We start from the raw sequence: 22,617 nt of genomic DNA on the forward strand, positions 1-22,617 counted from the left end.
GACATTAAGCCGATTTAAACTGATGGCTTAAAAAAAATCTAAGGGAAAATACTATGTAGTACCTAATCTTATAAAATAATAAATACAACAACAGGCTCCCAGCATACTCTGACCAAAGTCTGACAGTGCCTTAAATTGTATAATAATCAAACAATTCAATTTCATTTGTCTGGGACAAAGCTAGGAGCTTTCATTTTACAAAGACAATTTATCACTTACATAAACGTGATAAAACTAATCCTGATCCAAAGCTCCTTTGTGGGATTAATGTCCCTTAAAGCAGGGAAATGAGACATTCCAGTCCTTGTGGGAAAAACGCTGAAGGATTGGGAAAGAACTAATTTATGGCTACAAGGCTGCTGCTGATTAATGTAATATCCCCCGTCCACAATGCAACCTTCACTTAATTAGTGTCTGTAATTGGGAGTTGTAAAGATAAGATTAATTGAATCTTGAGGATGTTAAAAGTCTAATATATTGGAACATGGTTACTGTGTTATCTGCAACTGCAGACTGCAAAAAGCCAAGCTGAGCTTTGGAGAATAGTCCATTGAGAGTCAGAGAAAAAGGACTTGCTTAGATAGGAACCAGTGAGAGAGGAGGAATTTCCAGCTTTTAAAAATGGAGTATATGTAATAATATGCAGATCAGAACACCCTACCACAGAACAGCCTCTTGGGAATAGCTGACTCCACATTTATAAATTAACTTTTTTTTGTTTGGACCAAGTCTTTTAGGAAGCAGGGTCTACACTTTCTTGTAAATTTATTCTTAGGAATTCACAAAGTTAACTGCAGAAGTGAATTAATTAGGAGTAAGTAAAATTCTATTTTAAGTTACACTCACGGATCCGACTGATTTACATAAAGATAAGCAATAGAGAGAGAATTCGGACTGCTACTTAAAACCAGGAATAGAAACAGAAGCCTTCTGCAAGCTCTGCGCAGGTCGAGCAAGCGAGCTTTATGCGATCAAGACATAAAGTGACTGATTACAAGGAGGAATAACAATGGAGGTGACATGGAAAGATCATAAACTGCTGCAATCAAAGGAGCACTGTAATTGAGCATGCAAGCACACATGAACGGGTGGCTCTTGTGTCTCATGGCAGCATCTTGTGTTCTTACTACAAAATGTGGCCAGACACTTATTAGGGACAAAGTACTCCACAGAAGGAACCGATGAAGCAATGACATTCAATACCTTTTGTTACTGACCCTCCTGCACCCACAGGCTGGGACTTAGATCAATAAAGGATTTTAATTCCAGAGAGCTGGGAGGACTATGCTTCACTATATCCAACGACTTCGTTTTCTACAGGCATCATTCAGGAAACTTCAAGATTTTTTCAGCAAGTAGGAGTGTTCTTTTTCCTTCAGTACCCCAGACCCATACTAAGAGAAGTTACCTCTTGACAAAAAACCAAAACCAAAAGCTACCCCATCAAAAACTTGAAGGAAAAAGAAAAATCACACGTAAAACTGCTTCCCTTCTCTGTCCCATTAAGGCTGTAGTATAAAGGCACTCCACAAAGTCATGGAAAGAGCAGGAAAAGTACATAAATACAAGAAAAACGCCACTTTGAGTTCTGCATCAGTTGGCCAAAAATAGACTGTAATATCCTGCAAAAATCTCAACTCGACAATATCAGACTGACAACTACCCGACGCTTCATCTCAGTTGACAGAAGCAGTTTTCTGACATCCATGTGCCCAGGTGGAACTGAATGAAGAACGCTGCAGACCTACCTTTTCTTCAGCCTACAGTAGACACATCTTTATAACCACAGCAAAGATGAAGCAAGAATTTTCTGTCATCCCAAACAGTCATAAAATTAAAGAGAATTGATAGTGGCAGCATAAATATTTAAACAGCTTTTATTAATAACTCTCTTTTTATAGACTACTTCTGCTTCAGAGAAAACATCGACAACCGCCAACAAAACATACAACTGTGCCTAAAATGCTGACCTTCAGCCAATGCTTCAAACGTAGCATCTGTCCCTTCTGGTTCAGCAAGGTCCCCCAGTAAAGCTATGTCTATGTAAGCAGTGCTAAAGCAGCCATTGTCTTAAGGCATATCAAACTTGCAAGAAACTGAGCTTGCAAACTGTATAATCAATGGATAACAAGATGTTACAATCACAAAACAAACAAGACAGTTAGGCGAAGTAGACTACGATAACGAGAGAGAATAAATGGAAGGCCTACCCTTACGTTGGGCTCACCACAGAACACCAGAAGGAGGGATCTCCAGACGAGATCCTTCCCCACTGGTAGCCAGCTCTTCAATAGGTCTAGGAGAAGTGCAGCCTGGCTCCACCCCTTCCGGCAGCACAGGTGAATTGAATTGCCTTCACCTGTGCTCCTCTGGCTGACTCACGGCTCGCCTCAGGTGATCAATCAGAGGTTCAGGCCGTGACTCAGCAATTCCCATACACAAACAAACCAAGAAAGGGCCAAACTACCTGAAAACTGCCATGCTGTAGTCTGTGGGATTACAACATGAATAACGTCTTGCTGCTTTGCCAGGGAACACAAGATTTACAGAACAGAAAAAAGTCTCAAGATAAAAAATTGTTATAGCTGCGTGACTCAAATATCATCTTCCCTGAAGTCAACAATCTGAAAGTAATATAGTGATTCTTCTAAATTACCTTTTCCTACACTTTCTGCTAAAACAAGAGCAGGCCCCTGAAACAGATTAAATATCACTTCTTCAAAAATGGAACTTTGCTGCTCTACGTGAAAAATTCTCAACATCCAAACTTGTTTCACAAAACTTAAATTCTAGCAAAACTGACCTCTACTTCCACATAATATTGAGTTCTTGAGGATCCCTCAAACCTCATTCTGCTTGTAGTTACCACACATTGAGATCACAGGTCTAGAAGGTGCATGCCCCGAAGTACAAATGTGTCAGATAATCATAGATGATCTTAAAGGTTCCTTCCAAACTAAACCATTCTGTGTTTCTATGATTTACAAACAGCAGTAGTTTGCTTTTGTTAACAAGTAGCAAGTCTAACTGGGCAGTCCCCTTTTCACCCTTAATGCAAAGGATCTTTTCCATTTGCCATAAAGGATGTCATTAATAGTGTAATTTTCTTGGTGTTTTGTTTATTCCCCTGGAATGGTTTGATGGATGTTGATAATTATCAGACTATAAAAGCCAGCAAATGTGCTATTTTCTATCGCTGTACATCATCAAACAAATAAAGTGTGAAACAGCATTTCTGAATACAATTTTCCCCTCTAATGGCTTAGAATTATTATCAGGAACAGTGAAAATAAATAAGCAAATGTCTTGCGAGTTAAGAATTACATGAATGCGTCAGTAAATAAAGAGAGTACACTGACCATCCCAGGACGCAAGGATGCAAGTTTAGAAGCCATTAAAAGACGACACAGTGAGGAATTCACTACTGCAATGACACCATTTACAGCATCAGATCTTCTTCAGGGACCTTCCAGACTAGCTCAGATTCCGACCTCAAGGCTGCTTCATCCAAGCAGGAGGGTATGTTCAATTTTGTCTTCAAAGCTATTAAAAATTCTGCCTCAGGCAACCCTTGGCCCACTCACACCCTCCCCCCCAGGTTTAGGAGGCACTGTTCTCACCTGGAGCTGTCATTAGCTTTGGCAGAGCATCAGAGCATCCCATCCCTTAGGTCAAGAGTCTCTCAAGGCTTCTGAGACCTTTACCTGCTACAGTTGTGACACACACATGGATTTTGTTAGTTACAATGCCTTCCTTCCCCACCTTGCACTCCATACCCAGCACCTCCTCCACCAAAACAGAACAATTAAGCAACTACTAGATTACTAAGCCTCATGCATCTAATTTCTAGTAGAACTTGGGCACTATGGACAGGAGATTCAGCTGCAAGGCTTCAAAAATGTCATTTCACTCTGATTCATATTAGAAGGTATGAAAGTTAATTTCACAGTATCTGCACAAGGTCTGGCCAAACAGGGCCCATACAGTTTAACATGCAATAATTACTGAAATAAGGAAAAGAAAGAAAAACTGAACAGGATGTTTAAAATACCTAAGAACGTGTGTCACACGGAGTTAGTTATCTGTCTTCAAAGCAGATTTAGCTGTGCCAAAAATATTGACCCTTTGAAGATACAAATGCCAACCCACTCCCAGTGGTGATGAGCTATTATTCCAATCTCTGTAAGAGAAAGTTGTCTATAAATGCATAATCTGAGCTGTAGTCCTCAAAATCTTTAGCTCCCATAACTGCAACAGTGCTATCAAAGCCAATGAATAAATTAAAAATCCCTTTCTCTGTCAGGTATACTTATCGCCCAATAGAAGCCACTAAGAGCCACTACTACAGGCTGGGGAGCCCCTCGTTTGCAGTCCAAACGCTGGTTCTGAGACCTAAGGTTTCAACAACTACAATGTAACATCTCCTAGTAGTATAAAACTAAAGCTCTAGAAGTTGTTCTGCTCTATTCTTTAAGTTGGTTTTGAAACCTGTCTCAAAATAGGGCTTTTAACACCAAGAATGGATCGTTCGCACCCTCAGTAAGTTTGCTGATGACACCAAGGCTGGAAGTGTGGATCTGCCTAGGGGTACCAAGGCCTTAGAGAAGGATCTGGACAGGCTGGAGAGCTGGGCTGAAGCCAACGGGTTGAGTTTCAACAAGGCCAAATGCTGGGTCCTGCACTTTGGCCACAACAACCCCAGGCAACGCTACAGGCTTGGGGCGGTGTGGTTGGAACACTGCATAGAGGAAATGGACCTGGGGGTATTGATTGATGCTCGGCTGAATATGATCCAGCAGTGTGCCCGGGTGTCCAAGGCCAAGGGCATCCTGGCTTGCATCGGGAACGGTGTTGCCAGCAGGAGCAGGGCAGTGATTGTCCCCCTGTACTCAGCTCTAGTGAGGCCACATCTCGAGTACTGTGTCCAGTTTTGGGCCTCTCACTGCAAGAAAGACATTGAGGCCCTGGAGGGGTTCAAAGAAGGGCAACAAAGCTGATGGGAGGTCTGGAGCACAGGCCTGATAAGGAGCAGCTGAAGGAGCTGGGATTGTTCAGCCTGGAGAAGAGGAGGCTTGGAGAAAACCTTATTGCTCTCCACCTGAAGAGAGGTTGTGGTGAGCTGGGGGTCGGCCTCTTCTCTCGTGTAACTGGTGATAGAACCAGAGGGAACGTCTTCAAGCTGCGCCAGGGGAGATTTAGGCTGGACGTTACAAAATACTGCTTTTCTGAAAGAGTGGTCCAAGCACCGGAATGGTCTGCCCAGGGAGGCAGTGGAGTCACCGACCCTGGAGGTGTTCAAGGAATGTTTGGAGTTTGTGTTGAAGGACATGGTTTAGTGAGTACTATTGGATGGTTGGACTGGATGATCTTGAAGGTCTTTTCCAACCTTTCTGATTCTGTGATCCTGTCTTTTGGAGGACGGCACTGTCAGCTCCCTTCCTCCTGTGGTCATCCCTTTCTCCCTCTCAGTTTGTTAAAAGACAGCAATCAACTCCCTTTCTTCTTCTCATCAGTATCTGAGGTTATCCAGCAGAGAATCTGCTTTAAGCATGCAGTTTCGCTTCTTGCAATCCCATTCATAAAGAAAAAAATCTCTGGGCTCCCTCATCCATCCCCTTCTCTTGTGACTCCTTCACATCAAGAATGTAAACATGTGTTGTAGAGATAAGATCTCGTACTGATCAGAGAGCTTCTTGTTCCTAGGAAAAAACCTCTATTGAGTGTCTGCAGTTTTATCTTTAATGGATCATTTTACAAGAGAATAGATGCTAGAATTCAGTACCTTTAACCAGCAGTGTCAACGATTCCAAATAATGACATTTTTATTGAAATACACATAGAAAGAAAGAAACACACAGAGGCTTCTGAGTATCTCCTCGAAAAGCCATAATAAGGAGTAAGTAGGTAATGACAGAACAAGATTACAAGTACACCAAATCAGCCCATCTTCTAAAGCTCAGAGAGAAATGAGCTCTGCAGACAGCTGCTCAAATGCAACCCTTTGGAAGCCAACACAGGAAGAAAATCAGGACAAAACCTGCTCAGAAAGGGTCTGTGTAGCATATTTCCCATGATACGATCCCTTCTCCATCAGTATTGCTGTCTAATTATCAACTCTGCTGTCAACCACAATACAGAAAAAAGACAAGTAGGTTTGCTCCTAACAGAACAGTATGCAAGATGAGAAACCTCTTCCTTCCCTTAAGAAATTGATATTTGTGTAATTACTCTAAAATTTATTGTCCAATAGCATTTGGCAGAATATTTCTAGTCATTCTGGGCTTCATACTGAACCCTTATGGATCAACTGTTGGAACAGTCAAAGCTAAATTGTGTCAATCATATAGGCTACCATGGGCTAGAGACAGATTTTCAAGAAACACACACTGGGCAGTAGATTTTTAAAATTCTGATTTTAAAGCAGTACAAATTGTTACGAGTGGCACTTGAGCTACAGAATTTTTTCCATTAGGCAATTAACTAATATCACTTTTCTCACTTAGATTTCAATAACTGTAAGAGTTTTTTTCCACAACTAAAATGCAATTCTTAAATACTACTTTAAAAGAGGAGTTTACATATGAACAACCATCTGGTCTTCCTGCAACAAATGCAGGCCCAGAGCAGACGTTTACAAATCACAATGGAGTGACACACATACAAAATACACCCATAGTTTTCCACCATATGCGGTGAATAGGTAGTGGGAAGCGCATGTTTTACTAAGAAAAAGTGTTTAGGAAACAACATGATAAAATCTTTTATTTATATTGCTTTTGGCTAAGATTATTAGTGTACAACTCAACGGTAATGAATGACTGTAATATATGCATCCTCTTGCCATTCTTTGTTGTTCTTTGTTCTGAAAAACCTGTTCACATCAGATTTCTTTCTCAAAACTGGTAACCACATTATTAATTACTGGTTCTTTATATTGCTACAGTATCCAATACTAAAGGAAAAGCAAAAAATGCTCTTCAAAGACTTTACATTATAAAAAGACATCAACACAATTCAAGGAACAACAACAACAAAATACGGTAACTAGAGACATCACAGATGTTCTCATCTTGCACCAAGCAGCCTCTGCGAACTCCCTCCTCCTTCCTGAGCACTGCCTGCTGCCGTTCACTGCTTTTGGAAAAGGATATGGGGAACTTCCTACAGCAGCCTAAACAGAATCTGCTCTATAGAAACAGGTATCTTTGGATGGGGAAACCCCTTGTGCCAGAGATGCAATGCCTCCATACATACTTTCCTTTCTGAGGGAAAAAATGTTCCAAAGATAAAATCATCTCGTTCATCAAACTACACCATCACAGGCTCCAGCAACATCCACGCTGAAGCAAGTGCCTTTGCACTAGCCAGCATCAAAATGGAAGTGCTACAGTTAAGGTCTGATAAAAATCAGTGGCGCTTCATAAAATTTCCTTTATTTCTTCTCCCAGATCCCCCATGCTACGTTGATTGTCCTCTTTGAGAAGAAGTGTCCAGAACCCCAGCAGAGATTACTCAGAATATTAACTAGTTACCAGCCACACAGCACCTCAAAAATGCAGAGTACTATTTAAGTGCTGTCATTGCTATAGGCTTCTGTTCTTTTAAACTATATCTGGACTGTATGTGGCATCACCCATCATCAGTTTTCTCTGCTGTGCAAAGGAAAAAAATCCCTGGTGATGTCCGCCAATGTGTTAACAAAACATGAATAAAGACAAGCAGCATCATGGTTGGTTCCTCCTCACCCAACCAACTCACTTTCAGGGCCGTGCCAAGCCAAAATTTGCAAGCTCAGTCTCCCACAGAGCTCAAGTCAGATCAGGCTGAAAGAGTTACACGAAGCATAGAAGCACATATCCCTCCCATCTAGTCTCAGCAGCAGAGTGCACTGTTCAAACAGCTCAGTTATTAAAACCAATCTGTGATCCTGTCAGACTTCCACAGATCTTCATTTCAAATCAGGCCTCAGCTTTGAGCAGACTCTTTCAAAACACAAGAATGACTTTCAGCAAAAGTGGATGCCTTCTTGGATCAAAGGCATGTTTCTCTCAATGCAGAGTGGGTCTACTGAGCTGCAATGAATTATTAGTGCTGGTGAAACCAGCCACACACATTGAACACTGCATCAGAGGAGCAGGAGCCCACTTGAAGACAGTGCTGCAAAGATAGGAATGAGATCACAGATCTGTATTGTCACCTTTCAAGATCATTATGAAAGGGTATAAAGACGAATTACAGATCAGAGGAATCTCTACTTCGCTACTTTCACTACAACCACTGGCAGATGGGCCGCCCCAATCTCTAAGAGTTTAATTTCAACAAACATACTGAACACATACACAATGGAAATAGATACAAAATGCACAGATTGAAAAATAAAATGGCAGTGTACATACTAACATGTGTCTTCTGCAGTAGATTTAGGCAGGAATAAGGATGACAAATGGAAAGAGCAAAGGACTTCAGTTGGAGGGAGAAGGAAAAAAAAAAAAAAAGCACAAACACAGCAGAGCTGAGAGAAAGGAGGAGTACCAGATGCATACAAACAGCCCGAGGCTGAGGTCAGTGCACTCATTCTTACAGGGCAACAGTCCCTCTTCAGACAATTTCCACCACTGATCCCATTGATCCAATAGTCTGGCCTGACCTTCGTGGCATTTTTTCTCAAAGTTAGATAACAGTGGGTGAACACAGGCAACATGCAAGTCCAACCTCCCCAGAATAGCGTGCCTCCTTTGCATCAGGAAAAATTACCTTTTAATAATCTACAACACAACAAAAATCCAAGTCTATTAAAAAGAAAAATTTCCACTACTCCAACTGCAAGCATCTGATTTGGAGGATAATCCCCTTAATACAAGCCAGAGCTCATGATTCTTCATATAGTTTGGTTTGATGACTTAACTACATTAAAACCAATCCAATCCCTACAACACACCAATCTCCTGGAATTTTATAGCAGATTATCAACATGCACCAGTCCTGCTTTAATGAGAGTTACATCATCCTTCAGCCACAGCTCCACCTGGAGGACAAACAGTACTCTGGGGCCCGGAGGAAGCCTTGTTCAAGAATCACTAGAAGTGTGTGGCTTGTATTGATTAACTAATGACTGCGGTATCTGAAGCTTGAAAGGCTGTATTAATAACTTGCCACGGCACTGCTCTCATTTATCAGTGAATCACAGGGGAATGTAACTCTTCATCTCGATATATCATTCCTTTCACAAATCTCAGAGCAAATCAACATGCACACAGATTCTCATTCTAGAAATCCAGTTCCAAAGCAGCTTCCACCTCATGATTGTAGAATAGATAGAGTGAAAAGCTGCTCTGCCTGGTCATACTTTATCTCACTTTCATTTTATTTCTTTTAATGAATATCACTGTTCTTTCCTCTATCCTTTTTTTTTTTTTTTTCCAGTAGAAAAGCATCTCGCATTGCCAAATCTGCCTGAGAGTAAATGGTGTTGTTGTTAATCTATAAATCAACCATCGCCATAAATTCTACTCTTTTTCACTCCAAAACTGCAAAACTGTAAAAGAGATTACATGGGATAGCAGAGGCTGGAAGGAAATTTGTGAGCTGCAAGGAACCCATCACTGCCAAATGGCCTTCCCCTGCCTTTCCTTTCTCCTCTACTCCACCCCAACAAGCCCATTAATCTCTACTGTCAAGAGTGGAACACACAAACAGGAAATGTACACACGCTTCAGAAGAAGGCAGCCTCATACACTTCCCATGGAAAGCTGATGCAGAACTTGGGGATCAAGGGGGTGGGGGAGAATGCTGCAAAAATAGGATACATAAAATTTGAAAAAAATAAAAATCAGATATCTATATATAGAGAGAGATACATCCATCCTCTGTATGGAGCAAAATGAAAAGTCATAGCATAACAAATTCAGAGTCCTGAGTTCCCTCAAGGGCAAAGTCCCTATGTGATTCCAGCTAATCAACCTTTCAGAAACTCAAGGATCTCCAGGGTGCAAGGGTTACTGAGATCCTAATAATCAAGATTTCTAATCACATCTTACCAATTCAGTGATCCAGCTGCCTTGTGCAATGGCTCCCTGGGGGAATGTGACAGTGAGAAGGCAATAAATGATGCAAGGGACAAATGCCCTTCCCCCCTGCTGCTATACATCTCAGTATCAATCCAGCTGCTCTATATGAGATTACATTGAGTTCACAACAAACTGCAACATATGTGAGAGTCTGTTAAAGCAGAGAGATGGTGCAGAATACCACACAGGGAAAATGGGGACAAGGACCCAGTATCCTGCACTGAAAATGAGGAATGATAAAACCTGAAGAGTTAATCTCTGTGACTGTATTGGGTCATTTTATTTCCCCAAGACAGTTTTCCAGGGATCAACTTTTTTTTTTTTTTATCCTGGGGGGGAGGATACGACAAGATTTCTGACTAAGACAGCTGCAGCGCTTCCTAAGACAATAATGAAAAATAAAATCAGCAGTAAGATCCTCAGCACTTGCGTATTTGCAGCTGCTTTAGGATATGCCGTTAGCCAAGAAAAAACAAGGTCCCTCTCCTATCCACTCTCAGGGAAACAAACATGTTTTGCTTTAAATCTCCCCATTATATCACTCTCAGAAAATGTGATGTTTCCCTACTGACAGTGGCATCAGTAACATAATCCACATTTACTTAAGTGTAGATGTTATAAGCTAGTCCTCCCATGTACTTGTTTTCCTCAGCTCATACAGAAAGACCTACCTGGCACAGGCAGTCCTCCAGAGAACCCGAGGAAAGAAAGTACCAATTAATTAATCAATAAAGTTTTTAGGTAATTCTACAGATCTTCAAGCAAATGGTGTTGATACTTCTACAAGACAGAACTTTTCAAGTGGGCCTTAAAATGCAATTGTACGTGACCACTGCTTTTATCTTGTCATATTATTTTAAAATTCATTTGGTAATTTGTCCTTAAATCTTCATAAACTGTTGATCTGGCAGAAGTCTGATATCTGATAGCAAACAGATTAGGCATGACCTGTTTTCAATAGGAGAGTGTTTGAAGAGAAGACCGTACAACTTCAAAGCTGAGCCCAGTTTCTAAGAAATTATACAGAGTAACATTGCATTAATACTTACAAAAATATATCTAATATTGCTGCTATATGGCAAAATTAGTCACAAAGTATCTAAGCAATGGAACTTGCACTGTTCACCACTCTGTAAAGTTAGCAGCTACTCTGCTGGTTTGGCAGCATCAGACCACTTTGTTCCTCCAAATGTGATTATTACTGCTACAGCAATTCAGGAGTGTAAAACAATAACCTGTATATAACACAGGAAGAGAACTCACATAAGTGATATGCAAGACCATAATTTATACCAGGAGAGAGCATGTACGTGCACTCACTATTTTACTGAGATGAAATGAAATGATGGCAGAGTATTTCAGTGTTTAAAGATATGCTTTTCAAATTCCAAGAGCTGTGATGCATACATTCCTCAGTAAAATGCTGTAATAAACATGAAGTATTAAGACTTGGCATTCAGTTTTGTTGCTTCTGTCACTATAAAAATCAGTCTTCTGTTAGCATCTCTTGACAATATGCTCAATTTTAGATCTCAGCATATGAATGTATAAGGTAATTATATATAATATGTATAATTGATACACCAAAAACTCCTACCACAAGAGGTTTAATATAGGGCTGCAAAATGAGATACATTCAAACTTCTGGTGGAAAAAAAAACAACAGAAGAAAACAGACCATGAAAAGGTTGTAATTGATCTACTAATGCGAGAGGAACATTTCTTTGTAATTTGAGGAACAAGCAAGCAACAGACTCAGCCTGGCAGCTCCCTGCCTGAGAAGCTTAAAATGAAGTTACACAACAAATTCGTGATACATTTGATGGACAGTGCCCACAACTTCCACGTTACCTCCTTAATCTAATCTGACTTATTTTGCAGTTAAATCAACAGCAGTGTGACTACACTGGTAGACCAGATGCGTATACCCTCGAAGGAGTGCAACAAAGAAGAGGATCAACTTCAGAAAGAGGCAGGATAGGTAACTCTGCAGCAGCAGTTACACTGGTTAACGACAACAGTGCTTGTTCCTCTTGTTAGGAGACAAAAGATATAAATGCAATGCAATCTACAAACAGAATCATTTCATGAGACTGGAAGAAGGAAAAAAGCTTTCTTCCATTACCCCCTCAGCTTTCCCCCATCACTGGATGACCCTTCATTACTCAAGCGCTTCACTTAGCAGTGAACAGTATTTTAACCTGCATCCCTAGTGACACAACACTAGAGCTCATTTTGCTACTGTCTGTTCCACTCAGTTTACGGCAAAGGAATAGTGCAAGAAAGTGCTGGCAGCAGGATTTCTCTGCAGTGAAAGAAACATATTAATCAAGGAATTGTATGGCCATGCAGCTGCCTCTAGGATTGTACAAAGAAGCCATCTTCAGTTGCTGAAACAAACATTTATCTTAATTCTGATTCCAGTCCCAAAAGCTTCTGTTTTGCAAGAGGTATAATCTAGAATTCCAAAGACAGAAATAAAAGATCCATGCAAAATAACACTTCAATACCTATCTTCTCAGATCTACAAATAGAGTGATTTCTCATTCCGATTATCTTTGTCCACTGGGGTGGCTCCTCGGGATCTGACCATATCCAGACCTCTCTGAAAAGTCACTTCTACCTCTCCCATAGAAAATAAACATGATCATTTCTTGCCAAACTCACTTAAATGAGGTCTGGGAAGCACTTTCAAATGGCCCAAATCCTTTCACACCTTACATTTATAACAAAATAGCACTGGTGGCCTCTCACCATTCCTATTCACTATTCAGCAAAGTAGGGTTTTGGTTACATGGCTCAAATTAAAATAGCCTAAGATAATTTATGAGAGACATGAAAAAAGCGTCATGCTTTTAACAGACAATTTGGGGGTAAAATACTACCAATATGCAAAAATCTTTGACAGCCAAACAGTAACGCTGTCTCTTATTATAGAGCTCAACCCCAAACGGGTAGACTCCATAACTCTCCACACTTCTGCTATTCCCCGAGGTGTTTCTAAGATGATCAATGTTAGAATCAAAGAGTCTATAAAACGGATGAAGGAAGCTGGGAAGATTTCTACCGAGGTAGTGCCAGGGAAAAAAAAAAGAAAAGAAAAAAAAAAAAACAACGAATATTTCAACCTTCCTTGAGATAAGCCAGGCTGCACCACTGGCATCTAGTCACTGAAGTCCAAGAGCTCCCCCACCTGACCTTTGGGATCACTGCAATCATATCCAGAAAATCAGCATTTGCTTGCATGGATGCAAAGTTACAGGTCTCCTCAAAGCGGTATTCAGATTTACCCCTCAGAAACCAACACTTCTTCACAGAAGAGCTTAAGAACTTACTAACAGAAGTAGTCAGGGTGAAGAAGAAGAAAGAAATGACTTAGGCAAGTGGCATACTCTTTCCTCACACTTCAGGGAACAAGATAAAGGCCTTCCAAACCACCAATGGCATCCTGCCACAATACAACTATTTTTGCATGACACAGTTATGTAGATATGAAGCTCACTTGAACAGGAAACATGGTCAAACCTCAAAATCCTCATTTCTTTCCTACTGCATAAGGTTTACACAGCTAGTTACCAGAAAAAGACCTATACAACTACAGAACAGCTGCATAGGTCCCCTTCATTCCCTTTTAAGCATGGTAAGAATACCTTTTTCTTTTTTTTTTTTTATTTCTCCTAAACCAGGTCCAGAGAATATTCTTGCTTTGACTTCTAACCAGAAAGACCTGAGCTCCTTTCAAGTAGACTGTATGATCTGTCTTCTCCATTTGTATTAGCAGCTGAATTCTTCAACAACTGAAACTCTTCTTAGGGGAGCAATCAGGTGTTCCCCTAGCATGTCCCCAAATTCCTTAACAGGATTAGACAGAAATAAAAGCTACTGAGAACTTTTAAGATCTGGTATTTGTCGGACACAATTTTCCATCTACAGTTTTTAGTTCTTCTTATTCTTACCCTCTTCATATACACCATGCTACAAGCAGGTGTTTGAGGATTTCCTTTTTGAAGGGTTTCTTTGTTTTTCTATCATGCAATCTGTATTTTCCACAAGGAAGAAAATAAACATATATAAGAACATAAGGAAAAGCCACTGTTTAGAACAGCTTCATGCAATAAGTTTATCATCCTTATGATAGACACAATATGTTGGCGCCCAAATGTTATTCACATTACTCAAAACAAACAAACAACACCAACAATAACGACAAAGAAAGGGAAAGGAAGAAGGGGTTGTTAAGCACTGGAATAGGCTACCCAGGGTTGCCCAGGTGGTTGAGTCACCATCCCTGAATGTGTTTAAAAACCATTTGGATGTAGTGCTCAGGGACATGATTTAGCAGTGGGTTGTTAGAGTTAAGGTACTGTGGTTAGGTTGCGGTTGGACTTGATGATCTTTAAGATCTTTTCCAACCTGAGCAATTCAATTCTATGACATGAAGTTCCTAAGTTTTATACAGTTCTAGTTCAAGGCCACAAATACTCAGCGTACATTTCATTTAGCATCTGTTCTCTAAATTTTGCTCACAGTGTGAAAGCTTATTTGTTACTAAGCTGTAAAGGCATTAGTTTCATGTTGGAGCAAGCTTTTCTTTTCAAAATAACCTGTTCTTATTTCTGCCTCTTGAAAGAGAGAACCCTCTATTGCAGGATCGGAACAAAAAGTGAGCAGAAGACAGGCTAGGCAAACCTCATAACACACAGGCATGGAAGGAGAGGCAGATATGACAACACGATAATCATGCAAACCTCAGGCCAGCTGCTTGTACAACTCTCATAGCAGTTAACTCTCATGTGCTGAAACAGACACTCCAAAGTGGCACACCTTGCTGATGGTCACTGCACTGTCTGGGCAAAGAAAAGTGGTTCTTGTGTGCTCATGGCACCACCTACTGGAGATGAGTATCAAATTTTGATCTAACTGCCTCTGAAGACATACTAAAAAAAAATCGAAAATCTGAGATGAAAGCATGCTCCATTTCATTTAAAATCCAAGTTTCTTGACATCCAACTCGCTTAACAGAGGTAGCGTAAGTGATTCTGCAAAATCCTTGTACATCTAACTGCCTGAACAAAGGAAACTAAGAATCACAAATGCTGGCAAAACAAATTTTCTGACATGTTGGAAAAGATTCTTAAAGGGCACATTGATAGCTGAATGCTTCAAGCCCAGCCCCTTTTTCCACCCTTTTTCAAGACTGTAGAAGAACATTATATCCATTTATCACAGGATCTTCATTGTTGGCTTTTATATGCCTGCAGACACTAACAGCCTGGAGATACACAGTGACGCTGGGGACTCATATTACAGAGAGCTGGGAGGGTCTTGTCTGCCAGTGCCAGGGCATAATGACAGCAGTTCCACACTGACATTTGTGTGCAAATTAGAGCTTAAATGTCAATATTTATTAGTCACATCAAGATCCTCAGCAAAGCTCTTCTGGGTTAACTAAGTCTCTCTGGTTATATTTTTAAATAAGAAGCTTTAGAAAAAAAAAAAAATACTGGATCTTGCTAACTTACTCCAGATCTGCTAGCTTCTTAATTTCATCCTTATCTATTAACTACTTTTGTGGAAAGTTATTTCCAACTAGTTTATGCATCAGCAGTGTTGAAAAATGCTTATCGTTCTAAGAATTGACCACAAAAATACTTCAGCCTACCTTGTCTCTGGAGTTGAAAGTATATTTATAAACTTAAAAAATGGAACTTTTAAAGTAACTGAAATCCCCTACCAACATAACAGTGCAAAAACAACACTACTGAATTACTTCAAAAGCATCCACACACTCCTATCATCATTTACTCTCCTGTGCACTAGCTTCCAAAAATGTGCCAAATGCTAAAATCTGTTTTTAATCATAATGTCAAGAAGCCTTCCTAATTCTGCTGTTAGGTTGCCAAGCAAGTCAACCAGAAAGAAAATAAAATTGTTTTCAAGTGTAGAGAAAGAGGGGGGGGGTGGTTAGGGTTAGGGGGAGGGGGAAAAAGTGGGAAGTGAGAAATTATGTAGGCCTGATGGAATTAGGTGTGAAAAAAGGACTCCACATGGTCTCCAAGTACAACAAGGCAATGGTATGTAGCTACTACCTATCAGGATATCACTTACCAGGATTTTGGCTCCCCAAAATGCAAGTAGTTGATACTGTAGAGATCCATGTCTTCTGTATGCCAAGCAAACGTTGTCTTCCACATCCCAAAGTAGAGGTAGGGAGTGTTTACACCTTCTATAATAATACCACACTCATGTTCCACCATGTCTAACAGGGTGTTCAGATTGCCAATATTCCATTCTTCCACATCCTATAATTCAAAGTAAAAGTTTTGTTCTAGAGCACATCAGGACTTGGTACAGCACAGCAACAGCCTACAGCTTCCTTTTGTTGCCTTAACATGTGGATATCCTAGTGTTATTCTGAAGGTCCATTTACTTGCATTAATTTAATTCTACCTTTTTCCGGAAGGTTTACTATTAACTTTCATCAATAATCACGAAAAGGATGCATTACTATTACTTTTGGTAAAGGGATTGATTACTAGCTTCTCACTGTGTTCTCTGAAGAGGCACTTTCACTCTGGTACTCTACCATTCATTAACTGATCTACTAATAAATGTGAGATAAACTAAGGGTAAAATATGTTTCTCTCATTGGCATTCCATCCCGATGTTCTTCACCTGATGAGTATGTATAAGCAGACCAGAACAACTAGACTGAAATGTGGCCTATGGGGCAGAGGCCTCTACATGAGCTCAGTGCTTCAGATAAAGAATAGGGAAGCTGGTTTAGTAATTATCAGTATTTATCAGAAAGAAAAAAAAAAAAGCAATAATAGGAAGTATTCTAAAAGTGGCTATTGGTTTTCTCTACTTCAATAAAGAATAGAAAAAAAACTGATAAAAATCTTTAACCTTGCAATTGCCTACAGATTTGCCTATTACTATCTCTAAAAGCAAACCACCTCCTTTCATGTCCCTTCTCTGGTGTGCTTAACATGCAGGTAAGTAGCTGATACATATGCAAGCAACCCCAGCTCCGTACTGCTTCCTGGAGTAACAGCTAGAAAGTGAAACAAACCACTCAATCTTTAAACTTTCTATATCAAACTAGAAACAAAACGAAACAAAACAAAAACAAAAAAAACAAAACAAAAAAAAAAAAACAGGCAGGAGAGAAAGAACTGAAGAAAGGAAGCAGCTGTAAGTGGAGATGAAAAGAAGTGCAGAGAGACTTTCATTATTCCAACAATTTAATGCTTGCAGCAGTATTGGTAATCAGACAACAGGAAATGTTCTTTAGATGTCATTGGTAATCCAATTATTTAATTTCTGTTTAGGGGAACTTGAAGTTAACTGAAGGAAACAATATACATTCTGTACATGAAGAAACTGCTTCTCCAAAAACTTGTACAAGTACATGATACTCATCACAGCACTAAATACTGGGTAACTTTGAGGTCTATGGCTGTGGTGACTTCAGAATCTAAGTTCCTTCCAATTAAATCCACACTAAACCATAATGATAATAGAGAGACACTTTTATACCAAGAGAGTTTATACTGTGGGCAATCAGACAACACTCCAGACAACAGGCCATTCTACTCCAAAGATAACTACAGGCGCAGCTTTAAGTTCGTTGCCTTTGAAGCAAATTCTAAATCACAGTTCCCTAATGGGTTCAGCAAAAACACACATTAATGAGGAGCCTCACTTACTGTGTCATACAGAGAGCCACTGATATCAGCCCCATAAATTGGTGAGACAAAAGTGAGATTCTTCCAGTACTTGCGCTCCAAGTCTTCAAAATCTTGATGGCGTGGCGTACAATATCTGAAAAGAACACAGAGGAGGCAAGGAAGCAAGAAGCCCTACGGCACTCTCACTACAGACAGACAAACGGCTGACAAGAAGAGTGCATTTCTCAGCACTGTGAACACCTGCTAACACTCCTACTAGTCAACATCAGAAAAAACTATAGTTTAGGCAGCAGATTATATACAGCACAGTAAAATTGGACATGCTTTTACCGTATCTTCCATTTCATTATCTCAACGCAATGTACAAATAATCAGCAAATTATCTAAATCTGTTATTATATAACAAATTACATTACATGAGTGTAAAAAAATCAGTAAGAAAGAGAAAAAAGGCAAAGAAAAAAGTAAATCAGATTAAAATTCTTGCAATGCATGTTTACGGCAAAGCACAAAACACAAGCGTTTTTGTTTGTAGTCCTGCAACTTGTGCTTTTAAACCTCTTCTCTCTTCATCTTCTATTGCCCATAAAAATAAGTTCACATTCAAAGCACACACACTCGAGACATTGCTGAAGATGTATTACATTTTTAATTCTATTCAAATTCATCACATTTACTGCCTTTTAAATCTTTCTACAAAACCTCTTAGTGCATATTGACAAACAGGATGATCACTTACATGAAGCATCAAATCCTCATCCTAGCAACGCGCGAGATGAAGTTATTACAGTTTGCTGAACACAGGTAAAGCACCCTTATAGGCTGCGTTAGCAATATTTCAAAGTTGACTGCATGTTGTCAGTAATGCCTGAGTTAAAACTTGAAATATTCCAGAGCTCTGGGAAAATGACTCTATAAGAATGATGCAACCGCAGCTTGTACGGGTTAGCTTGTCCCAGTTAACTGAAGTGTTCTGCAACATTCCCAGGCTCTTCAGAAGACACTCACACACTCAAGCGCACTCGCATTTGTATCTGAGCACTGAAACATATTTTCCAGAATAACAATTAACAGACTGGGAGCTCTCCTTAGAGCCTTAAGCCGTTGTTTTCAGGCACAGCCTTAGTCAGATGCTGACTTCAAAGAAACTTTCTATACCAACTCTGAGAAAAAGATCAAAGATGCACACCAAAAGCCATGAAATTATCTACTGGTTTGAAATTCTGGAGGTCAATTATCAAGAAAATGTTGTTTGCTTCAAAATGCTTCCTATTTAACATAGCTGGTTGTATTTTCTTTCCAGCTTGTTGTCGGAAAGAAAGATTTACTGCGCTACTCTTCCACTCACAAAGGAAGCACACTTAACACTGACATACTTCTCACTGTTAGCCAGACGCCGGTACTCTCCCACAGTCATGGGTTTCTTCTGTATATTGTACTGTGTGAATAATCCTGACTGGCCAGTAACCACCTGCTGAATGGGAGCTGGGATAACCATATCATCTATGTCATCATAGGTTTTTCTGGGCTTCCACTCCTTGGGAGGAATCACCTGGAAATAAAAACACCAAAATCTTTAAAACAGGCAAACAATTTCTACCGAGTTAAACAAATTTAAACAGAAGGTATTTCATCCTGCTGCTATATGTTATCTGATAACAGCAGCATCTCAAATAACCAACAAATTCTTTCACCTCAGTCTACATTACTACTGCATCTAGAAGATCAGAAACATTAAAGAGGGAGGATGTTGTTTTTGCTTTATTTGTTTGTTTTTAAACTAGGAAGGCTCACAATCACAAATGGTATCACAGAATCATGGCAAGGTTTGGATTGGAAGGGAACGTTAAAGACCACCCAGTCCCAAAGCCTGTCATGTGCAGGGATACCTTCTATGAGATCCTGTTCCATTATTCCTGTGGGTGTTTCTGGATTACAGGGACACATCTGTGAACATCCAGTGTGCAAGTGAAATGAAAAAAATACATATATATGTATCTACAGTCTAATTTGGTGGAAGAATTGACAAAAAAAAAAAAAAAAAAAAAAAAAAAAAAAAAAAAAAACCTGCACCCAAAACATTATGGGAATGTGAAGTTAGTGATTTTTGTAGCGATGGTTCCTTTAGGATATGATGAGCTCTACTGCTATAACACGGCTCTAAACGGTAGCTGCAATAAATTAAACAGAGAAAATAACTTGAAATGCTGAGATTTAGTCCTACAGGAAGTCATTTCTCTATAACATCAGCAATTCACCAACAACCTTTATTAAAATACCTCAGCCAACCCATGAAACATAATTGCCAGTACACTTGAGTGGACAAGGAAACATTTCACAGACTGCCTTTTATCAGTACTTTGCTCTACTTATGACTGCAATAAAAACAGTAATTGACCTATTTTAAAAGAAATCATTACTATTTCGCACCCTAAAGCTTTACTTCTCTGCTGTGCTTTATTAGATTCTGCTAAATACCACGTTTAACAACTACTTTGTCAGAACAAATGCTCTCTCAGCTATAGAGCAACATGACACTACTACAGAAACAATCCTTCTAGACAGTTAGCTGTTTTTCCTTCCCAAGCGGCATGTCATATGCTTCATGTCATGCACTGGGATTTTAAAGTATTACATGAAGAGTTCTCACAATGTTTCATCAGCTTCAATGTAAAGACATGGATGGGAAGGAAAGCTGGAAAGAGGTTTCAGAGCTAGCTGCAGGGTTTTCCGGTGCTTTTGGGGAACACACACCTGCATGTCACATTTACAGGTCTAGATTCAAGTTAGCACAAAGTAGTTGCTTAGGGCATAAAAAAGCTAAGAGTAAGAAGTCTGCACCTATGCATATAGATGTGACCTCAGACCCAATTCCCTATCCAACCCTAAGCAGACCTGAAAAACTTGATGCTTTACCCAACAATCTGAGGAAGCTGAAAACCTCAGAGCTCCTTGAGGACCTTGGCTACCATCGTCTCTATTTTCAGCAATAGACTTGGGACATGGCAGTACCCTTAACTGATCTCTGTAAGGGCTGAGAATGTTTTTGTTTTCCCACTGGGGATCAGAAATACATATAGTTTAACTACACACTTATTTCACTCTTGTGAAAGGACCATAACATCTTTGCCTCTATTTTATTGATAAATCAAAATGCAGAGATTGGAAACACAATTTTAAAAAACTTGACTACACAAAAGAACACTACTTCTGAGTGATACCACTGCACAGGTGCTTTGGCAAAAGAGCCTCAGGAAGGCATTCTTCAGAAAGCTTTCAACTCCCAGAACGGGGTGAACTCACCTTGGCAAGCCCTGCTCGGTGAGCTCCTTGTGATTCAATGTATGCAACGTATTTCCCAAAGTCCCGAAACTCCTCAAGGGTGGGACGAAAGGTCATAATCTTACAGCCAGGATTCTGCGGACTTGGATTTTCAGACCCCATATTTTCAGGAGGGTGGCAGCACCTAAGCAGTGAAAACAAATCAGGAAGGAAAAAAAAAAAAAAAAACCAAACAGTAATTAATCATTATTTTCTTTCTACATGCTTTATTGAATTTCATAGAAAGGTAGCAATATTTGGGATTTCTCTCTCCTCCCAGTCTCCAAGGAAGTATTTAAAAGCAGAAAACTCTAACATGGATATGAAGGATTTCTGATCAAAAATCCAAATGTCTATTTGTTTGCAGGGCTCTAAGAAGAGCGAAGTATCAGCAAACTCCACAAGGTTTTCTCCCATTTCACTAATGTCTTCTGTCAAGGCATTCAAAGCTGAAATATGTGACAGCACTCGTTTCTAAAACAGCTGCCTTCACAGTGCTGACTTCTCACTTCCATACAGGAGAATGCCACACTAATGTGAGTGCATTTGTAGCTGCGTAACCAAGCCTACACAGAGGAAACGACTGCGGAATATGACAGGAACACCAGTATCACTTGAGAGTTCAAGTGCTGCCTAAATATATCTCAGAGACTTAATATTGGCCCCTTCCATTCATCATCTGAAACTGTGCCTCACCAGAACGGCAGTGAAGAACAAACTCCTCCCTACCTCCAGCATATGTCAGCACACATGGAACTAGCTGTCCCTCAAAGCTTCCCATCTGAATGATTTTATATTTAGTTTCAACAAAAATAAAAAAACAACAACAACAACAACAACAACTCACCAGCTCTGGGAAATGTATTAGCCAGTATTTCCTCTGGGTTTTTTTTTGTTTTTGTTTTGTTTTGGTTTTTTTTGCCATGCTAGATTACATAAAACATTACATCAGGATCTTTTTTAAAAGGTGGTGTCATTACACGTTGTTTGCATTTGCACAAAGAAAATTAAGTGCCAGGCAATTCATTAAAAAAAAAAAAAAAAAGTGTAACTTCAAAGTGCCTTCCAACATGAAAAGCCAAATTGTTCAATTATTTCAAAATTGGCAGGGAAAAAGAACCCGAAGCAATTCAGGATGAAATCACTATTTTGAAAACAGACTTTTATCAGGCTATCCTAGAAACTTAGAATGCAAACAATAAGTTTCAACGGCAGTTCAGTCGCAGCAGCTCCGCGTCGGAGTGGATCCGGCGCAGCGTTCGTGCTGCCAGCAGAGGGCACCGCGGGGCGCCCTCTAAGAGCGGCCACACTCAACATCAGCTGCCAGCAACACAAGCGGGGTTGAATTTAAATCGACTTCGACCTAATGAAGAAGTATTCCAGATCCTACTAAAAGTACTCTTCGTGTTAGCAAACAGAGAGACGGGCTGCCATATCATGGCTTTAATCAGTGAGCACGGAACACATCTATTTCTCCAGAGCCCATCCCGCAATTACCAAAAACTACACAGTCGCAGCACTCAGCTCTCCAGAAA

General features: G+C 39.9%; 1 protein-coding gene across 5 annotated transcripts in view; it reads right to left on the reverse strand.

Moving 5' to 3' along the window:
* Positions 1 to 21,205, reverse strand: part of KDM4B (lysine demethylase 4B) — a gene marked incomplete at both ends in the record, with an annotated part of 73,062 nt that extends 51,857 nt beyond the window's left edge. For all 5 annotated transcript variants that reach the window (XM_079546664.1, XM_079546663.1, XM_079546662.1 and 2 more), the window contains 4 exons: positions 16,176 to 16,369; positions 17,780 to 17,894; positions 19,138 to 19,313; positions 21,065 to 21,205. In XM_079546664.1, the coding sequence (XP_079402790.1) occupies positions 16,176 to 16,369; positions 17,780 to 17,894; positions 19,138 to 19,313; positions 21,065 to 21,205 (626 nt within the window). The remainder of the gene's footprint in view (positions 1 to 16,175; positions 16,370 to 17,779; positions 17,895 to 19,137; positions 19,314 to 21,064) is intronic.
* Between the last annotated feature and the right edge of the window lie 1,412 nt (positions 21,206 to 22,617).

This window comes from Tetrao urogallus (assembly GCF_951394365.1).
Source record: "Tetrao urogallus genome assembly, chromosome: 25".
NCBI lineage: Eukaryota > Metazoa > Chordata > Aves > Galliformes > Phasianidae > Tetrao > Tetrao urogallus.